Here is a 16,043-nt window from a genome sequence, read left to right on the forward strand (position 1 = left end):
CCACCCAATCACTTGCGATGTATTTTTAGGGATGTTACTGAGTACAATATTCAGTATGATAATGATAATTCTAGAAACTTCTACAGCACCAGTTTCCACCTGGTGTTCATAACAACTCCAGCGGTGTATCCCCCCTGAATTTGTCAAAATTAATACAAAATTGAGAAAAAAGATAATTATGTTCAAATTAAGTCTGAGAGTACCATTCCCGGTGATCTAGAGTTGCCCTGTAGCGGTAGATGTGGTCTAGACACTCCATCCCTGTCCACCCCCCACCACCACCCCCGCTATTTTGAATTTCTAGATCCACCATTGAACGAGTGCATAGAGGCTTTTTCGTACTATACTCTATACACATCCAGCTATTATATTTTCAGTTCAGCCATACATTATCATTCTTTAAAATGTTTTATTGTAGGAGTGGCATGAATACCATATGACGAATCTTCAGGTTATCCTGTACTGGATTATTACTATTTATTCTGATACACGTGTAATGGAACAAGACACTGACAGTGGTTTGGACTTGCCATCTGTTTTTATTGTGGGCACCCACAGTGGCTCACTACTTCTTGGAAAGCACGAAAATGAGAGAAAACTAAAGGTAATTTTAGTGATATTATTTGATTTATTGATTGATTGATTGATTGATTGATATTTTAGTACTTAATTTTAATGAATGTTATAAAAATGTGGATGTTTTCTTTGCACTTGATTCTAAATCCCATCCAACCATATCAGAAGAATACATTTTCTTTTTGATGAAGCATGGTTTCTATGCAGTCGCCAACAGCTATAGGCTGCTCTCATGAGAAATTGTATGCATTAGCTCAACCCGCCCTCGATAAACTAACGTTAGGTTACCGCTCTAGGAGCGGTTTAGAAAGATTAGCGGCTCTACGGATGTGCGTGTTACCTATTAAAAACCCATTTAGCACTGTTGCTTTCAAGGTGATTGGGAGTGTTTGTCAAAGAGCTCATTGACCAATAAACGCGAAGTTGACATCATGAAGTTGTCATCTAGTCAGTAATGCATCGTCCTGCAATCCGCGACGTAGGTCACTCTTATTGACCAATAAGCACGAAGTTGAAATTATGACGCTATCAGCTGGTCAGCAATTAAGTGGCCTTCATCTGTGTCGTAGCCTTATCCTTCTCTGATTACGAGGTGTTATATAACAGGTTATTTAAATAGACCTTCTGTATTAGACCGTCGATTTTCTTGCTTAAAAGTCTGCATGTTCTGTAATAAATTGCAAACAGCCAACTCACTCGCAATATAGCATTAGGAAACTAAATATTACAGTTAATAATAGGATTTTGATTATTCACATTATTTTATTCAATTAATAGGTTGGTTGGATGAATAGGTATTATTGTAAGCGATTGTAAACCACAATCATTATTTAAAATAGGTAAATGGTAAGAAGTTCGGATACCTTTTATTAAGTATCTGTATGTCTGTTTTTCTCTATGTATATAAAAATAAGGACGGCTCTGCTCCACGAAATAAAATAAATCAAAATCTAATATCTCGAAGTTAAAGCTTACAGTTGTTAATTATTTTTTTAAGATAGAAAAACACAAACAACATGAGTACGGTACACTCAAGGTAAAAATGATTTATTTTAAACTTTGGTTCGCTGTCAAACAAGGAATACTTTGCATGCTGTACATTTGCTGTGGGGCCTTGATTCAATTTTCTTTAGGGAACAGCATTCACATCTCCCTCTGGTTTTAACAAATTCAGGGAAGTGTACACCAATATTTTGCAATCTTACATCATCTGGCACACTTCGTCCAGAGTTGCGACGCTTTTGCGTCATTCTCGGGGGTGATGCAAATGCAGCAGATGAAGGTCGTCCACGTTGGGCAGGAACTGGTTTTGCCAGGGTCAGTAGCCCCATCGTCAGCCTTCGTCTGAATTTAAGTAAGGGAATCTTACCATTAATCGATTGATAAACAACAAAGCATTAATACAAGTAATATCCAACAAACCCCCAAAAATTTGGTGCCACCATTTTATAGATTTTCTATCAACTCCGTATAAGGCCCTCAGCATGTCGGCTTTATCAACACCACCCATAAAGTTGTTGTATTCGGATGCTACAGTTGGACAGGCGATTTCAATTACAGATCCATATTTAAGTTTTCTGTTTAACTTTGTAGTTTCACTCCCATGGTAATTAGATATAAAAAGTATTGGTTTTTTATCCAACCATCTATAGACGCTTACCCCAGTTATTTTAGACTGGTGGTCCCCCCCTATCATTCAAATTTTCATCAAGTACCGGTAGATATTTCCGATTGGACCTCATTGTCCCACAAGCAAGAATATTGTCACATTGGAGATTTTCCAGCAAAGGGACAGAAGGGAAATAATTATTTTTAAAAAATTGGTAATTTTTGCCAATCAGTGACCTAGTTAGTTCATGGACTACTTTCCCCCCAAGGCCATAATATAGGGGACAACTTTGGTCTGTTGGGGTAGCACGTTTACCATGGTAAACAATAAACTGACCGAATGTACCCAGAGTTGTCAGCTCTACACCATAGCTTGTATCCTCTTTTTATTGGTTTCATAGGGTTATATTGCTTAAGAGATGATCAGCCCTTAAACAATATGGTGCTTTCATCTATACTCTGCTGTCTGGACATGTTGTATAACAGAGCATATTTTCCATTTAGACTATCTATCAAAGGTCTAAGTTTATACAGCTTGTCTGCATTGCCCTTTGGCTCACTTAAGTTATTATTTACATGTAAATTGGATAGGATTTCCCCAAACCTGTTCCTAGACATAGCTTGTGGAACAACACCAACATTCAAATCATTATCACATGACCAATAATCCCTCCAGGATGGGAGCTGGTGATATCCCATAAGGAAATTAATCCCAACAAAACCCAATAGTTCTGCATCTGTCATCGTCTGGAAGCGTGTTCTGTTCCTTTTTGTGTGGCGTAGAGATTTGTTTGATATAGGATATTATTCCTAATATCCTCATCAAAAAATTTCAAGAAGATATCAGTTGGTGAGAAGCAGTCATCAAATTCATCCTTGTTGCAAATACTTGCATCTTCTAAAAAGTTTGGCTCCCTTGTTTCGGTCTCTCTTGTCATCCAGTTACGTACACGATCATGACCTAATCGTGCCTTCTTTTGAAGGCTACTTAGCGGTTGATCGTCGTCTTCATCATAATCATCACCGTTTTGACTATCATCTTGACAAACAAATGTGCTTAGAGGAAGTAGATCTTCATCTTCATCACTGTCATCCCTATGTAACCAAGGAGCAGGGTCCCTTTGTGCAAAATACTCGTCATTATCTTCTGAATCAGAATTCACTGGTGTTGTCTTTTCTCCATTCTCACATTCAGGAACATCATTTATAATCGCATTTAAGATGCTTTCTGCTGATTCCATTATTACTGTACATAAAAAAATAACATGAATAAATTAAATTCAGTACTCTTATAGTAATAATACATCATTACAATATGCCTCAAGACTATGGTATACCAAAGTTTTGGCGGGACTTCACAGTCCCACCATCATACAGCCCGAAGGAACTCAAGGGTCCCGTTATTAAAATAATTCATATTATAAAATTCTTGACATCAATCATTATAAATATATGATCAAGATACTCTCTAATACTTTCTCTATCAATGAAAAAATCATGATGTACTTACTATTTATGTAACTAGGTCAAAGATGAAAGTAAACTTGCAAGAAAAAAATTGTGTCAACTCTGTTGTTTGACCCTGAAGCACATGGTCCCACTAAGTAGGCAACCACACAATAGAGGGCAGCAATTATTGTTTAAGGTTTAATAGGGACTTGAGAGTCCCAGTGACCACAGACTTAGTGACAAAGCTCCTTGTGTGTTATTTTGTAATAGGATAACTAGGCTGGGACTTATCAGTCCTGTCGGACTTGAAAGTTATTTTATCTGGTACCAATCTAAGCTCTTCTTTCCTTAGATGTTAGATGTGCTTGCAAAGAGAGCCACATTTCACACTGAAAGGTGTGTACAACATCAGTAATGTTATGTAAATTCCAAGAATGTTTAAGTTTATATCGGCTGATGAGGAATTTATTGATTAGGCCTATAATAGCAAATTGCATCAATTTATTTTGCAAAAACAAGTTTTACAGCTTCAGAGGGGGGCACATCCCCTGTCCGCACAAGGGCACACATTGGCGCTAACACCAGGCGCGTAACAGGGATCTTGGGTCAGAGTGGGTATTAATTTTCCCGGTTAGTAATTTACCATACCCACCCCACTCCCCATATAGAAAACAATATGACATAGGGCTTATCTTATTTATAATATAGGCCACACACGTGTGTTTAAAACTAAATATAAGCATTTTCATCATGGTTTTATTTATTACAAACATATTCTTTCACCATCAATGGGCCTCATCATTGAGGCCCTTCTTTTAGGTTAAAACGATCTATCTTAAATATGTCTTTCCTGAGTTTGGGACTATTATGTGTTTAAATAACTTAAAAGGATAAACCTAAAAAAGCCCTACGAAATGCGCGCGAAACATGCAAAATATTTCTGTGTTTTTAATTCTAATTTCGTCGGAATTGATGAAAACTCCATAAAATGTGCAATTTATAGAGAAAATTGGCCTACCGTAACAAGAAATGCGCGCAAAGAATTTGAGAATTTTAGGGACTTTCAGAGGATGCATTTGTCAAGGGGTGGGGAACAATTTTCAAAAGACGGACATTTTCCCCTTGTTCCCCGGTGTTTTTAATTCTAATTTCGTTGGAATTGATCCAAACTCCCTAAAATGTGCAATTTTTAGAGGAAATTGGCCCATGTTAACAAGAAATGGTTTTTAGGCACTTTCAGGGGATGAAAAGGGCATTAATATAAAGGGGTGGGGAAGATTTTTCAAAGATAGATATTTTCCCCCTGTCCCCCAGTGGTTACGCCATCGGGCAGCATAGATCAAAGGAGTTATGGCAGTTTTTTGAAGTGGAGAAGGGGTTGCAGGGTGTTGCGAGTCTGGTCATTATGATATCTTCCTTCTTATTCTTGTCTTTATTTTTCTCTTCTCTTTTTCTTTCCTTTTCTTTTCCTTTTCTTTCTCTTTCCCTCCCTCTCCCCTCTTTCTTTTCTCTTATTACCCAGCCCGGTACGACGGCTTGGTCAGCCCGGTAAAAACCGTCAGGGGAGGGGCAGTCTCCCCCGCGCCTGTTACGACACTGGCTAACACGCCAGTCATCTCCCCCCCCCCAATGAAAAATACTTTTCTACGCCACTGTTCAACTGGGTAGCACAGTTTTTCAAAATAGGTATAGTAGTTTTTCAATTGGGTAGCGCAGTTTTTCAAATGGGTGCAGTGGCGCCGAGAGGCCGGGGCTTACGCAAGTTCCCAGGGGCCCGGGCTCAAAAGGGGCCCAGTCTGCTAGTCTATTTTTTTAATATTTAAAAAAAGTCTTATTTCCTTCACGATGAAACTAACCAGGGATATTTTTGCTTTAATATAACTAAATAGACTAGCCATAATATCGTAGAACTTCGAAGAAAAACATCTTGTCATCTTTAGTGATTTGTGGCAGTGACAGTTGTCTCTCCCTTGTTGGGGCCGGGCAGCAAATCTTCCCCAGACCCTATGGTCATTCTCGGCGGCCCTGAATGGGTAGCGCAGTCTTGTAAATGGATAGCACAGTCTTACAAATGGGTAACACATACTTTCAAATGGGTAGCACAGTTGGTATCGCAGTTTTTCAAATGGGTAGCACAGTTTTTCAAAATAGGTATCGCAGTTTTTTGTAAATGGGTAGCACAGTTTTACAAATGGGTAGAACAGACTTTCATATGGGTAGCACAGTTGGTATCGCAGTTTTTCAAATGGGTAGCACAGTTTTTCAAAATAGGTAGGCCTATCGCAGTTTTTTGTAAATGGGTAGCACAGACTTTCAAATGGGTAGCACAGTTGGTATCGCAGTTTTTAAAATGGGTAGCTCAGTCTTGTAATTGATAGCACAGTCTTAAAAATGGTTAGCACAGACTTTGAAATGGGTAGTACAGTTTTCCAAAATAGGTGTCGCAGTTTCTTGTAAATGGGTAGCACAGTCTTACAAAGGGGTAGCACAGTCTTACAAATGGGTAGCACATACTTTCAAATGGGTAGCACAGTTTTACAAAATATGTCTCGCCGTTTTTCAAATTGGTATCGCAGTTTTTCAAATGGGTGGTAGCGCAGCCTTGTAAATGGAAAGCCTCAGTCTTTCAAATGGGTAGCACAGACTTTCAAATGGATAGCACACTTTTACAAATGGGCATCGCAGTTTTAGCGCAGTTTTTCAAATGAAAAGTGCATACTTTAAATTGGATAGCACATAGTTTTTCAAAGGTAGTGCAGTCTTGCAAAGGGGTAGCATAGACTTTCAAATGGATAGCACATTTTTTTTTCAAATGCGCTTCGCAGTTTTAGCGCAGACTTTCAAATGGATAGCACAGTTTTTCAAAGGTAGGGCAGTCTTGCAAATGTGTAGCACAGAATTTCAAATGGATAGCACAGGGATAATATGACAGACAGAGACAGAGCACATAGCCCCTAGGTAGCCGAACCCTTATTAAGGGGCACCATCTTAATAGGGGTGTCACCTGCATATGGCTATCACTATTTAGGTATCCCCTTAATAGGGAGTTTTCTTTAAAATCTCTCAGGCAAATGTCTTAGTTTTGGTGATACCACTGTGGTATATGATGGGTAGAATAATGGGAAACTATACTTCAGAATAATATGATATTGATTAAAATATAGGCCTAAAACTAATAAACCATTACTTAAATAAAATAATCTTTTTCACTGTAAAAAATTTGCACTTTTTTGATGAAAAATTTCATCTTATTTTTTGTTTAAATTCATCATCAAATTCATCATCAACGTTACTATTTTTAAGAGGTTATCATGTAAGGTCAACTGGACTCCTGAAATGATGAACTGATTAATAGAAAACCTTGTGTAAAACGTTAAAAAAAATGTTTATTTCGTGCTCTCCGGCACCTACTTAATAGGGACAGCATTTTTACATGTATAGGTATTTAATACAAATTAAAAATTTGTTTGATGACTTTTCTTTTGTGATTTTTCCCTGGAGGTGCTACCACTGTCTAAAATTGCTGTTTGAATAACAGTGTGATATCACCATAAGACTGATTCGTTACGTTACGTAATGTTGATTGTGTTACTCTGTTGGATAAGTAATTTCGTAAAATAAATGTGAGGCAGTCTCGATTACATACATTGCTATAAATTTCAGGAACATAAAGAATGAAATTTTTTGCACCCACCCCTCACAATTTTCTGCATTGAAGGGCAAATATTTTGTTAAGTGTAATAACAATTTGTATATAGATTATAGCTACATTTTTGTCGTTTTTGGGGATATGTTAAACAATTGTGCCCCATCACTAATAGAGGTTGAACCAATCATCTGACACACTCCACATAATATTAAGGGTGTCCCCGTAACAAGGTTTGGCCGTAGTGTTAAAAGATATATTTCCCCTCATTTCGCAGAAAAGTGTTCCCTTAATATTAACTGAATTTCGTTTTCAAGTTGTCGATAAGCCGGGTAAGTTAGCTGCAGTGTTTGCATCTGAGCATTTGTACCGTTATATGGAATACATAATATTAATATACTTATGAAGGGTCTAATTATAAACCAGTGCAATTTGAAGCAAAATGAATTCTTGTCGTAAAATTACTGGTTACTGGTGTTCCTGGTTTGTATAACTTTTGCCACAACTGTTGTCGTGTAATTATTTATATAGTAAGAAATGTACTAGTTTAACATTTCGTACGTGATTCTAATGCTATCAATTAATTATTGAAGTATGTTGGATAAAATAAAGTCGTATTTTTTCCGCTTCAGATAGTTTATGTTCATTTACCAGGAAACTGGTTAATAATAGAAAGTTTGTAAATTAATGTTGATATAAAATGGATATGAATTAACTATCATAGGAAACATGTATTCTTGCTTTCTAATTTTGCTTTTAATTATATAGCAGCACTTGCTTGAACTATGGATCACCCAAGAAAGCCTGAATGGACTTTTTTTTCATGCAATGACACGTTACGTGTACTAGGACATTTGTGATTTTAATTTACATGAAAACTTTTAAATTTCAACGTTTTTTTTCTCTTTCTATTCCACTTTATTAAATTAAATTTGGTATTTGAAAACTGATTTTGAGTTTGATATAAATCAGAGAATACTCCTGTCATTGGAGTTACTGTAGGCCTATACGTTATGATTTATACCGCGGATTTTTCCAAAGACCAATTGATGTATCGTTAACTTTAGTAATTGTATTATAGACAATGTAAGAAAGTATATACATACTCAAAGCAATCAAATACACGACATCGTGTATTATGTAACATCTCGTAATTAAAATGATGTCAAGTAAAGCTAAGCACTGATTTCAACTTTGCGTTCACTGGCTAATGAGAGTGACGCTACGTCACAGATTTCCGGTCACTGCTCCCTTACCAGAGATGGCAACGTCACGATTTCAACTACAAGTTTATTGGTCAATGAGCTTTTTGACAAACACTCCCAACACCTTGAAAGCAACAGTGCTAAATGGGTTTTTAATAGGAACACCATGGTGACGCACAGATCAGAAGATCGCCGCTTATCATAATCTAACGTTTATCGAGGGCGGGTTGGTCTAATGGGAAATGCTTGATTGGTGATCACACCCACAACAAGGCCTAGAAAAATAAAATAGACTTATTATACAGTCTGTTTTATTTCTTTATAAACTTTAAGTATTTTAGTTTGTGTCCATTAATGCAAGGAAGTCTGAATTTTGCATATAAGATATTAAATTTGAAATGACTTTCTATGATGTTCTTGCTGACCTTTTTCTATGAATGCAATGTTTTCAATTCCCACTTGTAAGCAATTGACGTTGGGCGAATGTCTGTCCTCCCTTTTTCTGCAGGCGCATGTCGTAGTGCTTGGTGTAAAAATACTAGCCTACAATATATTTACCGTTGTGTGTGATACTTTGTACAAGTTGTTTTGACCTGTTGCACACGAACTGAAAATTATTGAGCAAACCATGCACTAATGAAAAATTAGAACACAGTTTGCCCATTTTTTTATACTGCATAATTGCATGGGGAATTACCATAACGTACAGCATAAATCGTCTCCATTTATTATGGAAAAGAGCACGAAATACTTTGTAAGAATATTTTTCAGCATTCTTTACTGCCTCTGTTAAAACAGAAACAATTAGTGCCGACTATATTCAATTTATATGGAAGACATTAAACTTTTTAGTTTCAATATTACAAAAGAGAATTACCAGAAGCCTTAATTCACACTTCTGAATCTGCACAACATATAAGACATAATGAAACTCACTTAATATATGGCTCTTAAAGAAGAGTGAGATTCCTCCCAAATCAGCGTAAATATACTTGCTAAATATTTAAAAAAAATCATTAACACGCTTGCCTGTCCTAAATTGCAATATAATGTGGTGACAATGCAAGTGCCATAAATAATATGAGACCAACTCATGTATTATTGTCCCATTTTTTGCCTTATTATGTTTAGTTAATTTTTAGAAGTTTCACATCTTTAGGAAATGCTTGTAATGGGATACCATTTCTGCTAATGATTAAATGTGAAATGTAATAGGATGTTTTATTATTTTTTTTTTTGTTTTTTTTTTCACCACAATTACCCATGTGTGGCCTTTGGTCCCAAGCATTGAACACACCATATATGGAAAATGTCACTGAACTACTACCAACCAAGTTTGATTGAAATTCGCCGAACCGTTTACAAAAAAAAAATGATCCCTTAGTCACCTTTGACCCCAAATCCCTGAACACCATTATAGATGACCTTAAGCCAATGCATTTGTACCAAGAACAAGACTCTGCTATGTTACTTGTGACAGAAGTAACCAGAATCTTTTAAAAGATTTTGGTTGTGTCTACCTTATATAACCCCAGTGTGACCTTTGACTCCAAGTGGTGAACACCCATGGCACCACTCAGTTATGTTGACCAAGTTTGATTTAAATCGACCCAACCATTATGCCACTAGTAGCGTTTTGAAATGTTGCCAGAAAAATTATAAAAATGACCCCTTAATGTTGCTAGAAGAAGAATCAAGGAGAAGAATGCTGGGTAGAATAAATCGGGCAAAACTATTTTGTTGGCAGCCGAACCCACCAAAATGGAAAATCTGGCTAGATTGTTTTCCATCCCCACCATAGAAAAACTGAATATATTTGACAAAAAAAATCTACTGTAACTTGTTATACACTAGAAAATATAAAACCTGAAAATTTAGAGAGAATACTGAAGAAAGTGTATGCTCAGCGTGCGGGTAAAATTATTGAAACCTTTTAAAAAAAGAGAGAAAAATGTAAAAGCCTAAAATCAGAAAAGGGAATTTTGTGGGCCCGCACAATCTGAAACCAATTCCCTTGAACATAAGGATATAACCCACAACACTAAAACGTATGTTGATAGAAGGATGCTTCCTAGGTATCTATAGAGTGCTCATATTGCGTTCATCAACACGATTCTGTGAAGAACGCATTGCAATGAACCGCGCACAGCAGATCATTTTTGGCGATCAGTTCACACTACCACTGACAAACAGCAGACAGTATTGCGTCGTTTAGCTCTCATATTATAGGAGACGGAGTTGGATTCTTTGGCTGTTCTTTGTGCTTAAATTAGGTGCAACAATCTTGTTATTTTTTGTTTTGTTCTCTAAATACCATTTTATTCGGTTATATGAATACAGTAATTGTTTTTGTATGCTATATCTTATTACTAGAAAACATTTTTGTGTCACTTTTTCTAGGTGAAAGAGAAGTTTGACAAAATTAAACGTGCATTAGCTGGCACTCCCTATGAATCGCATGTATTTCCACGATACTTTTGTGTGGAAAACAGCTCACCAAATGATGAAAATATTGCAGAGCTTAAAAAAGAACTGGAAAAATTGATGAAGAAAATGAATAAGACGATTCCTCTCAGTTGGGTGCATTTCCAAAGTGAAATCCAAAAATTAAGTGAGGAGAAAGTAATTTGCCCTTTGGAAGAGGTATGATTAACATAGACATTTTATATTGATTAAATATACTGTTGAAGATTTTATATGTATTGTTCTAATTTAAAATTGTATGCTTACAAACGTAATTAGGGGTTCGAAGTTGCTTCGTACTAACACTATTTGCCATTTGATTATCCTGTTTTTTAATATATAATTTGGTCTTTCTAGGTGAAATCAATTGCTGCAAATTGTGGGATATTGGATGATAAAGCCCAGCTTGCTTTGCTTGACTATCTGTATGATCTTGGTGAAATTGTATTCATCCGCACAATCGAGGCTCTACAAAATGTGGTTGTTGTTAATCCATTGAGTTTAGTTGGCTATAGTAAGGCTGTCTTCACCGTTGTCATTCCAGAGCTACAGGTTGGCAGTTATCAATAATAATTATAATAGTTATAACAACAGCAGCTACAGACAATTTGCTAATACATTTAAGTCACCGCAGCCTCAGCACCTTCTTCAGAAACCGCAGCCACAACAAGCAATAATTATTCTCCACAAAATACCATATTAGTATTTTAAATTTTTGTTTTAAATGCTTCTCCATGAACATCAAAATTATTCACTTCACTGTTTTTTCATTTAAACCTTATCGACTATAGTGTATGACTACATCATATATTTTATTCAGACAGAAGATTATATGTAGCATTTGATTCAACAAACCATAATACAATGAAATATCTTCTGAAACAACACTTACAATCTGATTAACAACTTTACTATAGATGAGTTTGTAATGTAAGTTTTTGTAGGTCTCAATTGCATCTAGTAGTCTTGCCACTCCATACAGGTCTCTCTTTAATTATATTCCTGTACTAAAGGGTCACTTGTCTACAGTACTGAATGAATATTTTATCTCCATTATATTTCTTAAATTCGATTGAGACCTCTACATGTATTGATACGTAAATGTTGATTTCAAACTCCTATGAAATAAAGAAACTAACTTGGTGAGTTGAATGGTCAAGCGGTTAAGGCAGGGGCGTACCAACCTACAGCCATAATATTGGCACTGATCCTCCTTTGGTTCTGATGGTAGAACAAGTCTTCTCGGATAAGGACTATAAACTGTAGGTCCAGTGAACCCATGGGTGTCGATTGGTGGGGACAGGGGGACACGTCCCCTCACTTTTCATAGTAGGGGGAGACATCATATCAATTGCCCCCCCCCCCCACTTTTCACCAATGTTCTATAGTTTCAAAGCGAGTGGAAAAAACAACAATTACGAATGACTTTTATGAATTTTGCCTGTTCACATGTGTTCTGTTCCAAGTGCGGTGCGTATTTCTGTACCAAGACCGAGTAAAAATGCAATAGTTTGACATTTCGTACCCATCTCAGTAACCACTGCATTGATTTTATGTGTACAACGGTTATCAGAGGCTACACCTCCCTTCTTCTAGATTCAAAATATATAGACAAAGTAAAAACCTATATTAGAGAAACAAAGCTGAACAATCCAGACTTAAATCCAAGTCTTTTTTTGGGACTTTCTAAAATTTAAGATTAGATCGCTAACAATACAATATTCTTCTGAGGTTGCAAAAGAACGTAAAAAACAGTTAAATAATTTACAAGATGTATTAAATAGCCTTGAAGAATTATATGGTACCTCTCCATCATTATCAACTCTTAAAAACATTGAAGAATGCAAGTCTGAAATCGAAACCATATATGAAATAAAAACCAAGATCTCATGCACAACATATGGAAGAGGGTGAAAAAAATACGCGTTTCTTTATAAATTTAGAAAAAAGAAATCAATGCAAAAAAGTTATTAGGGATGATAATACAGTAGTTACTGACCAAAAGGATATTTTAGAAGAGGAAAAAAAAATTCTTTGAGCATTTGTACAAATCCGAAAATCCGCAAGCATGTATAGTTGAGAATTTCCTTAATGATAAGGACTGTCAAAAATTAAATGAAAACCAACAAAAATCATGTGAAGGACTATTCACAATAAATGAATGTCTCAAAGTGTTAAAATCAATGCAAAATAACAAATCCCCGGGTTCAGATGGATTTTCAACTGAATGGTGTAAATTTTTCTTCTGTGATATAAGCCAGTTCTTTATAGAGTCATGCAATTTCTCGTTTCAAAATGGCATCAACGTAGAGGTATTATAAATCATAATATACCAAAAAAAAGAGAAAGACCCAACATATTTAAACACTGGCGGCTGATAACCTTACTCAAAACAGATTACAAGATAATTGCTAAGATGATCGCTAATCGTTTTAAAGAAGTGCTCCCTCACATTATTCATCATTCCTAAACAGGCTTCCTAAAAGACCGATTCATAGGTGAAAATATCAGACTTACCCTTGACACTATTGAACATATAAACAAGAACAACATGGAAGGTATGATGCTCATGGCTGACTTTGAAAAAGCCTTCGATAAACTAGAGTGGCCATTCATAATAAAAGTATTGGAGTTTGGAAAAGATTTTATTGATTTTGTTAAGGTATTATATTCAGATATTTCCACATGTGTAATCAACAATAGGCATTCTTCCTCCCTTTTTTCAGTAAGCCGGGGTCTTAGACAGGGCTGTCCCCTAAGTCCATACCTTTTCATATTATGTAGTGAAATTTTACATTCAAAGATACGAAAAGCAACAACATTAAAGGTATCAAAATTGAAAACATAGAGGTAATGTAAGTCCTTACGTGGACGACACAACTCTGTTTAAAAAAAATATCAACTCAGTTCAAAACACACTAAATATCCTGAAAGAATTTAAACATTACTCTGGCTTAAATATTAATCTTGAAAAGTCAGTTGTACTCCTTCTAGGAGTATATAGAAAAACCCTCCAAATTTAAATGGGACAGGTTTACGATGTACAGATGGCGTAGTTAGTATGCTAGGCATCACTTTCACAACTAAACTTGACAATCTTTTTGAACTAAATTTAATATCCCAAAGTTTGAAAAACTTAAAGGAATTTTTCAAATCTGGTCCATGCATAATTTGACACCTTTCGGAAAAATTACCATTGTTAAGTCTCTGGGTATGTCACAATTTGCTTTTTTGTTTTCAGTTTTGCCAAATCCCACTGCTGACTTTATTGGGAATCTAGAATCCACAATTTATAAATTTGTATGGTCTGGAAAACCAGATAAAATTAGTAGAAAAAAAAATAATTGGAGATTATATTGATGGAGGGCTACAAATGTGCCACATTAACTCTTTTATAAAAGGTCTAAAAATTATGTGGATCAAACGGTTGTTGAACTTGAACAACAACGGTACTTGGAAACTCTTTTTAAGCCCTATATGAAACACCTTGGTGGGAGTTTTTTTTGGTATTGCAATATGAAATGTACCGAAAAATCTATCACTAAAATTCAAAATAGTTTCATAAAAGATGTTATTTCTATGTGGTGTGTAAAAACCTACAAAACCCCAAATACTAATTTTGAAAACCAAATTCTGTGGAATAACTCTTTAATAAAAATTGATGGTAAAATATGTATAAAATCTAATTGGCATAGTAACTTTAGCTGACATTGTTAATTCCAATGTGAAAATCATGAATTTTATTGATTTTAATGAAAAATATGAAATTACTCAAGCAATCCCTAGAGCTTGGAAAGAAAATCTCCAAATGAACAATAAAATAAAAAATACTCAAGAACATCTGTTAGATGAAATGATGCAAACCTCTAAAGTATGCAAACTTATCTCTCATCAAAGTAAAAAATAATGTATTTAAAAACCCAGTCGCTGAAAGCAAATGGGAAAGGATGTTCAATGATTTTGATTTAGACTGACCAGAAATCTATTTAAACCCTAACAGATGTCTGAAATCTACTAGAATCAGATATTTCCAATATAGGCTTGTACATAGAATGCTGCCCTTAAATGATTTTCTTTTTAAAACTAAAATAGTGAGAATTCAAATGTTTGCACCCTTTGTCATTTAGAGCTTGAGACAATTACATATTTTTTTTGGAATTATAAAATCACAGAAAACTTTTGAAAAAAGGTAAATTCAATTTTACTAAGAAACAAACAACCTTAACTCTAAAAACAGTTTGTCTTGGTGAATGCGTTTGTCTCAGTACTAGCTATGTTATTTTGCAAGCTAAATATTATTTATATACCTGTCGCTGTAGAAAGGAAGTGCCAGCATTAAATAGTTTAAAATGAAGGCTTCATCTTGAAAAGGCATATGAAAAGGTAATTGCAATGGCAAACAATTCACTTCAAAATGGACTGATAAATGGAGTAACATTATGTGTGACTATTAAGTAATAATTATTAAAAAAAAAAAAAAATGGGTAAAGAAAAAAAAAAAATCAAATAAAAAAAAGAAGAAAAAAAAACCCAATAAATATATATATATGTGTGTGTGTGTGTGTGTGCGTGCGTGCGTGCGTGTGTAAAATTAGAAAAAAGGGGAAAATAGGTGAATAAAATAAATACCATATAAAAAAGGAAGAAAAATGGACAAAATAAAATATTTTGAAGTATAAAGTTCAATTGATATAGACCATGGAATGTAAAAATTGTGTTTACAGCTGAGGTTCAGGATCAAACAATAACATGAAATGGGTGTAGTTTCTTCCCATATATACTGTAAATTTAATTTATTCCTATTATCAAACATGACATTAAGAAACAAATTGGAACAATTAAGAATAGTAAAAAGAATAAAAGGAAAAAAATATATACAGTAAAGGGGAAAAATAAAGCAAGGAAAGAGAAAAACATTTTTTTTTCTTCGAAGTATTGAGTCTATTGATATAAACAATTTAAAGAAAAAATAGGGTTCACTGCTGAACTTAATAAACAAGCAGTAAATAACGGTAAAAGAAACAATATAGTAGAATAATTAAAAATATAAAATTCAAAAAAAGAAAATTAAAAGTTAAAAAAATAAAGGTAGAAAG

General features: G+C 35.0%; 1 protein-coding gene across 1 annotated transcript in view; it reads left to right on the top strand.

Annotated features, from left to right (window-relative positions):
• Positions 1 to 426: 426 nt before the first annotated feature.
• Positions 427 to 16,043, top strand: part of LOC117117730 — a 35,701-nt gene continuing 20,084 nt past the window's right edge. Inside the window, exons 1-3 of the mRNA XM_033262127.1 lie at positions 427 to 604; positions 10,885 to 11,127; positions 11,305 to 11,499. Coding sequence (XP_033118018.1) covers positions 437 to 604; positions 10,885 to 11,127; positions 11,305 to 11,499 — 606 coding nt within the window. The 5' untranslated portion in view covers positions 427 to 436. The remainder of the gene's footprint in view (positions 605 to 10,884; positions 11,128 to 11,304; positions 11,500 to 16,043) is intronic.

The sequence above is a fragment of the Anneissia japonica genome, unplaced genomic scaffold (genome assembly GCF_011630105.1).
Source record: "Anneissia japonica isolate Jap-2015-1 unplaced genomic scaffold, ASM1163010v1 scaffold234_len1672027_cov178, whole genome shotgun sequence".
Classification (NCBI taxonomy): domain Eukaryota; kingdom Metazoa; phylum Echinodermata; class Crinoidea; order Comatulida; family Comatulidae; genus Anneissia; species Anneissia japonica.